Source organism: Pseudopipra pipra, chromosome 5 (assembly GCF_036250125.1).
Source record: "Pseudopipra pipra isolate bDixPip1 chromosome 5, bDixPip1.hap1, whole genome shotgun sequence".
Taxonomy (NCBI): domain Eukaryota; kingdom Metazoa; phylum Chordata; class Aves; order Passeriformes; family Pipridae; genus Pseudopipra; species Pseudopipra pipra.
Window position 1 is genome coordinate 14,217,128 of NC_087553.1, and position 14,512 is coordinate 14,231,639.

The following is a 14,512-nucleotide window of genomic DNA, read 5'->3' on the forward strand; positions in this document are numbered from 1 at the left end:
GCTGTCCTTAACAGGACTGCTGGTAGTCCAAAGCTGAGCGCTGTCTTCCTTAGTTCCCAAATCAAAGTCAAGCTTCCTCCAGGAAAATAATGGTAGTGCCCTGTGTCCTTACAAGAGCTACCTATCTTATACAGGGAGTATGCTGAATGAAAATCAATTTTAAACCTGTAACTGGAACCGGGACTTCCACATATATTCACTCAGTGCTTACTTCTGAAGCAACATATACATATATACTTATTGCCACCCCTCAGCTACAAAGTCAGTCCTTGTTTGCACAATATATGCACACAAACAGGTCTGCATGTAAACTACCCATCTGAAGGCTGTGAAGGCCATGTCCCAGATAAGTAGCATTATTTTTCTTTATCTTCTTTTTTGTTTGTTTTCTTATTTCAGGATAATGATCACAATAAATCTCAAGAATAAGCCAATACTGACCTCTATCAATGACACGTTTTAGAACACTTGAAGAACACTGAGTTTTAGCTGGTTCAGGTAGAACTGAGAGCAGAGAGTTAAAACACAGCAAGAGAATTAGAACTGAAAAGCAACAGCTTCTGTTGAGTTTAAATCAAGGAGAATAGCAGCAAACCTCCTCTGGACTGTGGTCACAGCCACTGTGACATGAGTTGAATGCAGAGACTGTCAGAGCTTGTACTTGACAGCACTAGTTCCTGTTTGACCCACGGAAAAAAGCGTAATTGCGGCAGACCCAAAGAGCAGCAGCAGCAGGAGCAGCCGGGCAGCCAGCGGCGACATTCCAGCCCGGAGGAAACAGAAGCCTTCGAGAGCACTCACTTTCCCAGGAAGTCCCACACAAACCCCCCTACGTGTTGCGGTGCGGGGACCGACACCTGGTAGGGAGGGTGCAATTTGCGGGAGGCGTGCTTTCTGAGGAAAGGCACGGGCAACAAAACCCCGCGCGGACAAAACAAAACAACTCGTGGAACCAGGACGGGACAGTGTCAATGGAAAGGAAAAAGGCGAGGGAGGAAACAAAACACAAAATGGAAAGTTACAGAGAGAGACGGGAGATTGTGGAATGGCAATACAAAAAGCAAACAGTTAGTAATAAAGAAAGTGAACAACCAGACAGCTACAAAAAACCCTCTACACACCATCGCAATCGGGGACAGAAACAAAACTTATAGGGCTGCTCAACCACAGAAGAAAAGTGGACTTAGGGCCCACCTTCTCGTAAGAAAAAACAAAATCTTCCCCATAGAGAATATAAATTACTGAGTTTGTGCTTTTGTGCTTTCAACCTTGTGTTTACTCTAGAATATTTTTCAAACTTCTGCATAGCATGCACCATACTAATCCTTTTTTTTTTTTGTATCTTTCCTCCCATTCACAGCTGAAAAACAATGTCACCCACCCAGAAATTGCAACAGCTACTGAAGAGTGGAAGCATTTCCCTCCTCGTTTTAATTTAAACCAAAGGCAGCTTTGCCTACATTGAAAAGGCTTTAAGAGAACAGTTTTCTGCTTTTTATTTAATCTTCCTCTCCCTACTGTCTCTTCCCCTTCTCTGTTCCTCCATGCATACTTCCCTAATAGGCGACACATTTCTTCTCTTCCATGGATGAAACTGTGCTACTATTTCTCTTTTCCTGACCACAGATGGTCTAGTTGTCACATATAACTAGCATAAGAGAAAACTGCAGGGAACAGAGACTTTCTCTTTTGAAAAATCCCATTTTTGTTAGTACAGTTATTCTCTGAATGTGACTTATTTCTTCTCAACTTGCTCTACACAGAATACTAATGGTTCCTGATAGGCACAGCAATATTCACTATTTTGCCTGCTGACAAATGCTTCTGCAAGCACTGAGGTTCTTTGCACAGCAGAGTTTGAACAGCTGTAGAAGCATTAGAAGTCAAGATAATTTCTAGCTCGCTCTGCACAGACCTCAGCTTTTAAAATTATCTATTTTTTTTCCCAGGAAACCAAGACTCTAGCTCTTAAACATCCATGTAACATGCCTGGATATATAAGTTCAGCCATGAAGGAATATTTTATAAACAAGCATGGTAGATAAAACCAGGCCCAACCTATACATTTAATAGGTGTGTTAAGATCTCTGCTTTGTGCAAAAACTCACAAGAAGAAATCAAGGTTTTAGGGAATAGTGGTTTGGGGAGCAGCTTAAAACAACTAAGGTCAAACAGAAATGGCAACAATTATTCAGAGAAAGAGAAACTACTAATTAAAACCTCACTATAAAGTCTCTGAAACCTTCTATCTTTTTCTCCAGTGCTGTGATTATATTACAGTTCCACCTGATAAATTATTTCAAGTCTTGATACTTTGCTAATTCACCACACTAACAGTATCCACCTTAGATCTGAAGACTTCTAGTTTCACTTACAGTGGTTATGGAACATGAATATTCTTAGATGCTTTCCCCCTTGATTTTCTCAGCTGCTGGAAATCACATGGTAACAAAAGCAGTCTTTTCTTTTATATAGTTGAAATACACCTATTCTAATTAGTAGAAGTAAAAGAAAACATATTCTATATGTTATCTGAGTAGAAAAGATGACAAGTTAAAAAGAGAAGAGGACCACTCAATTTTTTTATAAGAGTGAAGGTCCGGTGGTAGGAAGGAATGGATAACATTGACTAGTCAAAGTATTCACCAAATTGCTATGGAATGATGTCCAGTCATTTGGGGGTTTTATATTTTCATATTAAGAGTATGGTCTGTGGCTGAAGCAGCAAGGAACTACCCTGCAACATGAAAAACAATAATTGCTTTGCAGATCTCTAGAAGTGCATCTTTTCAAAGAAAAAAGTTGCTATCTAATTCTTTGAAGACTGGGTTCCAATGCTTTTATCTGTAGAAGAGAATGAGACCCATCTTAATTGCTCTTTGTTATTTTTCCCTTGTAGACTGTAAACTCTTTTGATTATAGGACACTGGTATGTGTCTATTCACTGTTTGATGCTGCAAGTCTCAGTCGTGATTAGAGGCTTGCATTACAAGCAAAGGTAAGAAGATTCTCTTCCTGCCATTTCACTCTCCTCCAGGAATCAGGCTGAGGAATGACACATTTCTGACTTGCTTTTCCTAAGCATTAGTTACTTCTGCACACAGAAAAAAAAGTAAGGCACTATGAACATATTTCTTCCCTATACCCTACTTCTAATGTAAATTTGCTGCTTAGACCTGATCCCTACTAAACTTGCATGCCCTAAGATGAAGACATGGTGAACTTCACACCTGAGATAGGCACCTCAAAAGAACAGAGAAAAAAAATCACATAGACAAATGACTCATAACTGCAATGTAGCTTTTCCATGTCTATATTTAAGGAACCTACTCTATCAACCTATTGCCTGGATGTTCTGCTGAATACATTATGTATCAATAGGCTGAAAATTCTTGTCATATAGGAAAAAAGGGAAGACAAAAAGAATGTATCCTCACCTTTGGGTGTTCAAGCCGTAGGTATAAAGAATTTGGGTCAAACAAAACAACTTGAACAAAACTAACAGGATGTTGCTTACAATGATAAAAGAGAGAAATCCAGATGACAAGTTGAACTGTTTCGGAGCTCTTTAACTTTCAAGGAAAAGAGAATGGACTCCTTACAAAAGAGTTTTTCAAATCATTCACAGGGGCCCATAATTTGACTATCAGCAAGCCAATTAAAAATAACCACTGAATGCAGAACTTGAAATGTCCTCTACTCAGTTGCCCTAATTTTCCTGACACTAAATTGCAGAGCAGTTGAATTGTGAAGAGATACAAATTAGAAAGACTGTTCTGGCACAAGACAAATGGGAACAATCAAATTTCCATTTTGCTGTTCCAAGTTAGTGATTCTTCACGGTGAATGGTAAAGTAAACAAAAAAACCCAAACAGGTATTACTGCCTAGAAATTCCCTCTTGGCCCACTGTAAGGTGAGAAAATGAGAAAATGTTCTGTGAGAACACAGAATCTAATTCAGGTCTTTCCCAAGATCTACTATTTATAATTGTGAAACAAATGTCACAGAAACATAATAAATCATAATTTTTGTTTGGGGCATTATAATCTTGAAAAAGTATCTTGAGCACCCTGGCTCCAACAGAAAGACGGAAAATGCTGAAAAGGGCCAAATTGCATTTTGTTTGGACAAAAGCAGATTATTCATTAGGCTTCACCTGGGACAGAGTTTACCTGCGTCCCTACCAGTACAAAGAATTACCATGGACTTGTCAGAAGAATCTGAGTAACTAGGATCACAAGCTCTTAAAAGTCATTTGTCTTATTTGTTTTGTGAGAGCCGTGCCTGAGGAATTTATGAAATCGAAACAACAAACTGTTCTAGAAACACACCAGTGCCAACAACTTTTCCTACCCTCTCCATTCCCTCACAGCTCTATCTACCCTTCTAGTGCTATCTATAGCAACCCTATTTTTGAGCAGCCAGGTAGCGAAAGCACACAGTAAGATACCCTCTTGCTTACAATCCACCACGATAAAGGACTGAAGATAGAAAAACTCTAAACAGACTTTCCCAAAATAGGCACTTTAAAGTTTTCAAGACAAGAAAAACAGACGAACTTATCTCTAACTTTAATCAGCTGTTTTGCTCCTCTGTTAACTTTATACCACTCTCACCTCTCCAGTTCTGCTATCTTCTTATCCTTATCATTCTTCTCATTTTCCATCTCTTTCAAGATTTCCAGAAGACGATCCACTTCAGCTTGAGCCTTGCTGGATTCCTCCCGATACCGTGTTACCTCTCTTTCCAGCTGCTGCATACGATCACTCAGCTCTGGGCTGGCCCTTGCCTCCAGTGTTGCCTCATGAGCCTGTAGGAAAAAGGTTCAAGAAAAAAAAAAACCACTTTCATCCACATGTATGTATTTTACAAATACTACGACAACTGCAAAATGCTATCTAGAGACCTATTTCAAAACGGCAAGATTAATTATCACACAGAAATATACGGGGCCTGTGCTACTTTCAAGTATGGGAAAATACTTTCAGGGAAAAGAAAAATTTAAAACAAATTTACTTTTTTTTAGTTTAGCCTAAAAATGACTGTTAATCCGAAACAGAATCGAAATCAAAAAGAGGTAAAAACATGAAAATATTAAAAAAGTTTAACTTCTTTGAAAGGATGGGAAAAGAAAAGCAACTGTGAGTCTAAAAGTTCCTAAAATACACTTTTAAAACAGGGATAGGACTCTAGAATTAGTTACCTGAGGAATTTATAATAATCTATATAATCTAGAAAAACAAAACATCGGTTAATAACTACAATTAATATAATAACTACAATAACTACATCAGTATGCAAAGTGTCAGATATATTTGCACAGATGGTGCTGGTGTTCTGAAGACCTTGCTAGTTATGTGAGCCATATAGACCAGGATTAATATGATTATGGCTATCTCCTGAAATTGTCTTTGTCTATTTATCTTGGAAATATATAGGGACAAAAAGTATTAGAGGACTGTGGATTATATGATCCCAATGAAGAGATGGTTTGGGGTTTTTTTAAGTGGCTTAGTTTGTTATTAACATCACTAATTTACCAGTAAAATTAATTCAACAGTTCCCAAGCATATTAGAGAGAAGGAAAATGCAGTATTTATGGTGGAAGTTAAACCAGCTGACTAAGGACTACCCTTTTATACTCCCCCTGCACCTCTGCCCTTGGATCTTGATCTGCAATTTGGTATCAACTAAAGCTATTTCAGAATTGCTCAAATTTGCTTCAGTGAATAGCAGGTTTGATGGAGCTAATCTGCTGATGAAGACTGCCTGCAAAATCAAGGCCTTTCTCTTCTCTGAAACAAACCTCCAAGAGAAAATAAGACTACAGACTTTTCTCCCCACCGTGTGCAGCTGCAGAAAGTTGTTTTACAAGCTGCCAATGTTCTGCTCCAAAGCACACTAAGTCTGGATCTGATAGTAAAGGACTCTGTTGCTTTTAAAGGTAATTGGAGAGAACTGCAGCAGTATAAAACACAGGGTTAGAAGCTGCTGCTTCCAAAGAACCAAATAGCAAAACTACACTTGGCTAAATCTGTTTAGTTATTCAGTAAAATAAGACTGGAGGAAAATATCCATTCATTGACCCCAACATTTTTGCCTTGAAATGTTTTATTTTTAATTAGCTCCTTCAAAGCCAAGGCCACATTCTAGCAAAATCCAGGAGAATCTTGGAGTAGAATATTCTAGGACTGAAGGATGTCTTGGTGCCTGTCTTTACTGGGACTACGACCTTGGGACAGAGCTGGGTTTCCCAAACAATGGAATGCTTCATGTTCCAGGGCCTTGGCCCTGCAGCTCCCACCTTGGGGTCAATACTAAACTATCTTGGCTTTTTTTTTTTTTTTTTTAAAGACAGGAATTCCAGAAAGCTGGTTAACCTGTACAGTATTTTATCCTAGAACAAAATGCCTGGCCATCCCCAGGTCTCCCACTGAGGAGTGCCCAATAACCAAAGATCATGGACGAACGGAACTCTTTCCTGAGGCAATGGATTTAGGAAGACTAAAAGGCTCCCTGCTTCAAAGTGACTTCCAAGTCAAACCCTGACACCCCTCCATCACTGAACTGTAAGTCTGAAAATCCTGCTTCTGAGCTTCTGACTGAGACACGGACCCAGGTGCATCCCTGGTGAGCCTGGAAGCTTGAGAAGCCTTTAGGATTCAGGGCTGTCAATGCTTCCAGATTCCTTACTGCTCCATAAGCACTTCAAATTACATGCCCTTGGAAAGGGCTCTCTACAGCAAGTGGAAGTGTAATTAATGCACTGCCAAGAGGATGCAGACTCCAGGAGGACATGGCAGCAGTGAGCCTGACAAGTGTGTCAGCTCCATGAACAGCTGCAAGCATCAGGGGACATACTTGGCTTTGGAAAGAGAGTGTTGGTGGGTGTTTCTGAAATGCCTTTTTGGGATTTCCAACCTGCAGGAAATCTGAAATATTTTATTTCATTTCCTTTTCAACTACACCTAAATTTCAAAGAAAAAAATCCATCTTTCCTTCCCAGTTACAGGGAACTGGGAATACTGGTTTTGGGGGACACCTATACATCTACTGGGGGCATTTATATTCTCCTAAGATACTCTATGTATAGAGTTAAGTCTGGATTTCAAAAGACACAGAGCCTGAATTCTTCTGCACTGGATTTAGGTATGTTTCCAACATCCCAAATTGTTTGTTTTAACAAATACTCCTCCAGGCTCTTTAAAGTCATCCAAAATACATGATCAGATAATCAAGAAACTCCTTTAAAAAAAAAAAAAAGCAAAGTTGGGCTGTTAGCCTGGCTTATTAAACTGATTCAAAAGAAGTTACAAGAGCTAATGCAATTCTACTGTCAGAACAGTCCTGATTTATATTACTCTGCTAATAAAAGCATCTCCACAACAACCCAAGAGACACTACTGAGAAGAGGAAATAAATTTTCTTTTTTAGAAAATTAGCCAGCAAGTCAGTATGTCTGGTTCTTATAGAACCAAAGGGCTATTTACACGACATAAATTATTAGTTAAGACACGTAACACATGTTATTTGTATATAATGCACATAAGTATGGATACTTTCACCTAACACAAAGAGAACGTTATGTGATATGGTGTAAACTGGAGACCACTTCCTGAGTCGAGAATTACTGACTGAGTGCCTTTGGTCCATTTTGTGGGTTTTGTACAAAATATGTGTTTCATGACCATATCTAAAATCCTACTGGATTCATTTATTGTATAGGAGAGAAAACCAGTGCATTTAGAGGTTTCCCACAAACTCACATCAAGATTTGGAACACGGGAAATTGGCTACCTTCCCAATGCAACATTGTGCAAAATAATTCATCAGTTTGGGGTTTTTTTTTAAACCAAACAGTTAAACTCACATAATGAATTCCTATATTCGCAGTAAAAAACCCCACATACAACTTCTCCTACCCACCTAAAGGTGTACAAAAATTCCAAAATAAGTAGTAATCTCATTTTTGAAACAGAATCAACATATAAAATGACAAATGCACTAAGACTTTCTTCTGTATTATGAGACTCTAAGAAGTATATTTCAATACGTTTGACTTCCATCTCTGCCTGACACAGTATCTGTAAATCTGCTGTCTCTTAATATAGTTACAAACAAATGTGATAATGCATTAAAAAAGTATAATGAAAATAATATAAATTTAAAAAGCAGCTTGCTTAGGGTGAAGGGAACACTGCTCTTTCTCCTCTGACAAACAAGAGCCTGCACAGGCCATGGAGTTTACCTCAATACAGGCTATTTTAAACCTCTTAACTGTCACTGTGATCCCATCATTAACTCTCTAAGTCTGTTCCTGTGTGGAGTCAAACAGGTGAATTGAAGCTACTTTCAAAAGCACAACCAAATCTGCATGTTTCATTCTGCATTGATCTGCCTAAGAAACACAGCCACATTTCAGCTAGAAAGCAGCACTTTCTTAAACTATATTTTTACTAGCAAAGCTCATCTGATCAGTATTAATCTTTGCCAGTGTGAATTCAGTTTCAAATTCTAAGTGGTTCAGGACAGAGAATAGCTTAAGCTCACTACTCTGGATATGCTCTCACAGTTCTTAAGAGGGACTATAAACTAAAAGGTGGTTTAACAGCTTTCTGCTTTCCTGCTCTTAGCCATCATTTCCCATCTGGAATGTGGTAAGTGATGGGGTGAGTGCTTCAGGTACCTAAGAAATATAAGAAAGAGTGATTGTTCCTCAAATAAATGAACTATAATTTCTATTGCTTCCACAGAAAATCAGCTGACAAAGCCAACTTCTACAACTAAAACAAAGATGACCAATGTTTCACAGAAATAACCACTATTTACAGATGGAGAGAAGAGGAAGACAAAACACATTAAAAAGAATTTTCTGAGTTGATATTTCTTGTGCCAAAACCCTCTTTATTAAGAGGAAAGGTAATCTTACACAGCTTAAAGCATGCCAGAAGCAGGGAAGAAAACAATAGCACAGATCCAATTTAAAGGTTCTAAAATGTAAATAAAAATTCCAAACATTATGACTAAGATTCCAAATCAATATTCCTAAAAGATTAACTAAATCAAACAGCAAATAATTCACAGCAAACACTTTCTACTTTTACCTATGAATTGAGACAGTAAATTCAGTTTAACATTTCACATATAAATATTGCCAAGAACTTTTGGCCACAATGTGGAAGTTCCCAAGAACCTGAAATCCCATTTTAATCCTCCCTCCTACCTCCAAGGGTTCCTCATGTCTCCTAAAAATTGTAAATGCACACACAAATACAAAAATATATTATGACTATTTACTGCAAAAGACAAACACACATACTCACTTTCTGTACTTTTCCTATGATGAAGGCAGCAATTCAATTGATAAGACATTTGTGCTGCCTTCTATTGTGTCATTATTAGCTTCAATAAAATTATAAATTTAAAAAACAACCAGACTTTCTCTTCCTTTAGTTCCAAGGCTCTGCACACCACATATTGTAAGAAAGCTTTTGGAGAAGGCTGTAATGGAAGCAAAAGGCTCAGGAAATTCTCTCATATACTATGCACTGTAAACTTGAGTCTGTCACAAAGAGTTATTTGTTGTCTTTTAACCATCTTTAAATGGTTAGTCTTTGTTAATGTAACTGCAAATTTTTGACACTGAATAATGTTGGAATCACTTCATAAACAAATTATTTTCTTTATAAAAATTATAAAGACTGGAAGATGCCTCAAGAGAAGGCAATTACTATCAGTTAAAAAAGTAATCTCTTCAGAAAGATATCAGTTCCAGAGTTGTTATTAGACAATGAAAATTTGCTCTCTTTGGAATTTACAAAAACACAAACAACGTATAAAGACAGAAGGGAAATGCTCAGGGAATGTCTGTCTTTATGAGCAAACTACAACCCCCTCACCTGCCTCCTCTGATCTGGACTTTATTCACCTGACCACAGGCTACCACTGTTTTACAGAAACAGAACTCGAGTAACGATCAGATATTCAGGACCTGCTTTTGGATATTCAGTGTATGGCTCTATACTTCGTTTCTTTTAAATTGCAAAATGACCAAAAAAAAAATATTTCCCCAATTTTCTTTCTATCATGCTAATCATGACTGCAGGCTATTTTTTGGCAAATAGTAACTAATCAACTTCATAACATCACCAGTGGGAAATGAGGATGTGTTATTATACCTGTTGTGCAGGGGAAAAAATGAAACGCAACAATATCCTGCCTTATTCAGTCAGTGCTTTCCTACTACTAAAAAAAATTTGATCATCTAATTTCTCTAGATGATTACCATCTCCCTCATATATCTCTGGCTCGCTCTTGGAGCATTTGTCACGCAGTACTGAAGCCAGCAAGAGTCTAGCAGACAATAATTTAGTTATAAAATGCTGTAACAACTACCTCACAATGAAAAATGAGAAAGACCACACAACGTGGCACTGGCCATTTCCCAGCTTTTGGATATTTAATTTTTCAAAGTGAGTGTTATCTTAACAAGGTTTCTGGGAGGGGTACAGCAGGTAAGTTTAAATTTTTTAGGTATAAGAAATGCAGGGAGAAAACCTCTCCAACTTTCCCCTGCATGATAAGATGCTGACATTGTCAAGAAGCATCATTAGAACTGGAACTTTCAGAGCCATCATATAATCACAGAGTGGTTTGGGTTGGAAGGGACCCTAAAGATCATTTACCATTCCAACCCCTCTGCCATGGACAGGGACACCTTCTACTAGACCAGGTTGCTCAGAGCCCCATCCAACCTGGCCTTCACAAAGCCTCTTGTACCATACCCTGTACATTGGCTATATCATATTGGAGAACAGAACACAGATAGTTCCAACTTTTTGTATTTTCTGACTTCAGAGTAACGGGAAGTCTCAGAAATTATGCATGCTATTATAGATTTTGTAGAGAATATGCTCTCCTGACACTAACTCTCCTGTCTATTTGCACCAAGTACAATCTTTTCATATTATATCTCATTTTCCCAACCTCTTATCAACACTATTTAGCCAGGTTCAAATTCCACTCCTCTTATCCAGGCAGATTCCACTAATCTATCAATTGTCCTCGTCCTTTTCCTATCACTTTTTTTCAGGTTTGGGAGATTTTCCTCCAGTTATATCCAACAGCACCTGTAGCCCCATGTCTTCTGCTCACATACAACCCCCTCTTCTTCCCCACATCCCAGGTTCAGTGGAATTTTCATCGTAATCCCAGATACTCATTCTCCCAGCAAAATCCAAAGTGTTTTGTCCTCCCAATGGCTAACATTCAGCACCAGCTTCCAATCTTAACCTTGTTTGTCCTGATGTGTCCTGCACACTGAGGTGTTGATTCCTGCTTCTGCTGTACTTGTATCCAGCAGCTGCTTGGAACCAGAATGGTAATTGGTGAATGGTCTACTTGGTATTGCTGCCACCTGCTCAAGTGGGCAGACCTAGGAGAGAGGCTGTGACAATGGATATCGGCTGAGACAACGGGAAGGTCTTCCTCCCTTTTCAGGATGGGGTATAATCAGTGCAGGTGGAATATCTGGGAAGTTTCTAATTGCTAATCTAGCTTTCTACTGAGTATAAACAAACAAATAATGCATTTAACCTTTAATCGGTTTAGATGGATTTAAACAGGGGCATCAAAATCTGGTACAAGGATAAAATCTTTGATTGAAAAATTACTAGTGTTAAAAAATGATTAAAAGCAACATATTTCTGTTCCAGAAAACAGTTGTTATGGTTGAGTTTCTTTCAAAAAGACAAAACCAGATAAAAATCTCAGACTGAAGCAAATAACATAAGAAATGTTAGTTTAAAGATTTAAAAGTTTTGCAAAACTAGAAACAATTGATAAAGAGTCTATTGAACAGGATGCACTAAACAAGTTTAGTAATGGGCTGTAACAACTTAATCTGTAGGTTTGGAGTTTGGAAAATTATTTTAAAGTGGGGGAATGTATCCATTTACGAGAAAACACTTGAATCTGTTTTTCATATCTGAACACACAAAACTTGGGGAAAAATATTTTCTGTTGTGAAATACTAAATAATTAAATACTTCAAATGCCATATCCAGTAACTTTATAAGAGATCTTTATCCACTGACCATATCCACGCCATACCTACTAATCTTCAAGAAAATTGTTCGTTTTTTTTCTTTGTGCACCAAACACCTTAAAATATTTATTAATGTCTGTTTTTACATATAATAAATAATTCAAAATGCAGTGTAGGAGTCTCTGTGCCCTAGTGCATTCTAAGAGAATTTTCTACTGCACAGCACAACTCTCTTCACAAATCTAGTCCCATAAATGCATTGTATTATCTGCTCTATTAAAATAATTTCTGATATGGGATGCCACTAAAACTGGACTATTGCAAGCACTGGCAATTCTCTGACCCTCAGACAATGATTGTCAGAATAGACATTTACCCTGAACATTGTCAGGAGTAACACAGGTATCAGACTCATGAAAGTTTTGTAACACCATTTTTTATGCAAAGAGCCACAAAAGAAATCTCTCATGAAAACCACCTTGGATTACGTAATTTACGGTGTCAAGATATTATTATACAAACACTCCTCAACAGGAGTGCTCTTTGACATCAAACAGGTGGCTGGTAGTAGGATCCAAAATTAAACTGACATAGTACCAGCGAGCTTAATGGTCACACAAGTTTTTAAGCACTCTCTTACTTGCTGTAACTTAATTGTTATTTCTAATGCGCTGCTGTACATCGTGTTACAGAATACTTTCATGCAAGAAGCTTGATTTGCATGGAAGTTCTACATTCTTGCTCTGAAAATGCACAGACAGTGGAGATGACAGAAAAGCTACAAGACACTTTAAGCATCAGCAGCAAAGGGAAGCAAAAGCATTGACACAGTATTAAGCTGACCAAACAGAAATGCAGTCAGACCAACGCAGTCAAATAGTGAAAACATCTCAGAAAGCTTTTCTGAACATGACTGGTCAGATATACCATAGCATTTTGTTTGTATCCATACTATCCATACCTACTACTAAAGTAATTCAACAGTATACTCTGTGTTGGTCCAAATATAAAAGCACAGGTGAATGCACATGCAACACAAAAAATTAAATATGCCTGGCAACAGCCTCTCAGGTTGCCAGGGAACTTACTAGCTTGGATGGATGACTCAATAAAACTTCAGGGTGCTAAAAAGGGAGAAAGAAGATAGGAAAAGATGGAGAAAATTTGGGATAGAACAGTGTGAGAGAGAAAAAGAAAAGATGCAACAAGAAAAGAATTTAAAATAATAGCTGCAACATTAATTTACTAAGACGACAGAATCTTAATTAGTGGTTTTAGCATGCATTACTAACCAGCTTTTGAAACAGGAGAAATATGGAGAGTTACCCTCATGCAAGTTCCAAACTTCACCTTGATTTTTCAGTTTAACAGATTTGCCCAGTCCCCACATATTTAACATAGTTCTGTGGGTTTATATATGAGTTTCATAGATTGAGAAGGACTTTGATTTCTAGTGCTTCCCTTGTATCAATTTCCAGACAGCTAAATGGTTTAGAAAGTTAATTCAGTAACTGACACTATCTGAACGCTGAACAATTGCTGGGTTTTTACTTTTACTGTTACAAGACATCCTGATTTCCCTGGTAGCCTTTTTCTTTCTAGGTTGAATACATCATTTACTGTCCCTTCTTCAAAAAAAACCCCATCAGCTGAGAACAAAAGCCAGTATTTCTGTTTCATCTACCAATATTATCGGCAATATTTTTAGTTGTGACAGGAAATCCATGTTCACAAAAATAAAAAGCACCAGGGTTTGTATTAGATAAGTCAAGTAAATCTTGGGAAAGGTTAGAATTTGGTGAACACTTCATTCAGTAATTTTTTCTCCTGTTTTTTGAAAGATACTATCCTCCTGAACTTGAAAAAAGAACACCACAGCAGAAAAAAACCCCAAAAACCAAACACCCTCTGAGTGAGCCTGTTGAATCCAGAGGTATTTTCCTGGCAGGGAATCACTGCTAACATTCTCTGATGAACAGTTCCTAGAACTGCACCAAGGGGAAGTTTGTTAACATATGGTTTTGGACAATTTCTTTTCCCTAAAAATAAGGAGTATACCTATAGGGAGAAAAACTATGCAATGGAAATTAAGATGGACAAAAATCCACTTATCTTTGCTGGAACAACTTATAATACTAGTTGGTCTCTTCCAAATTAGAAAAACAAAAAGAAAGAAAGTATACTGGCTGGGAAAGACAAGACAGAAAAAGCTGGGAAAAGAGTATCCTGAAGAAAAGCAACTAAAGGAAAACCTTTTCACTATAAAATTATTACATTAAAATAGGAGCTCGGAAAAAGAGTTTCCTGAGGAAAAGAAAAACACAGCATAAAACCACTTCACATAAAAACAGGGAGAGAACCCCCTGTGTGTGATTTGCCTCTAATGATTCCACCTCAGCTAAAAGGAAAACAGGACACTAGGCCATGTAAACTCAACAGGGATCTATCTATGGCTTGCTTTCAG

The 14,512-nt window shown here is 37.8% G+C and overlaps 1 protein-coding gene across 14 annotated transcripts in view; it reads right to left on the reverse strand.

Annotated features, from left to right (window-relative positions):
- ERC1 (ELKS/RAB6-interacting/CAST family member 1) overlaps window positions 1-14,512 on the reverse strand; it is a 273,988-nt gene that overhangs the window by 156,072 nt on the left and 103,404 nt on the right. For 8 of the 14 annotated variants that reach the window (XR_010430601.1, XR_010430603.1, XR_010430602.1 and 5 more), the window contains one exon: window positions 4,619-4,812. Coding sequence is in view for 10 of the 14 variants with exons in the window: in XM_064654578.1 (XP_064510648.1) it covers window positions 4,619-4,812 (194 nt within the window). In the remaining 4 variants the exon portion in view is untranslated. Of the gene's footprint in view, window positions 1-4,618; window positions 4,813-13,136; window positions 13,173-14,512 lie in introns of all 14 variants that reach the window. The other 6 variants (XR_010430600.1, XM_064654576.1, XM_064654573.1 and 3 more) reach the window with 1 other exon arrangement.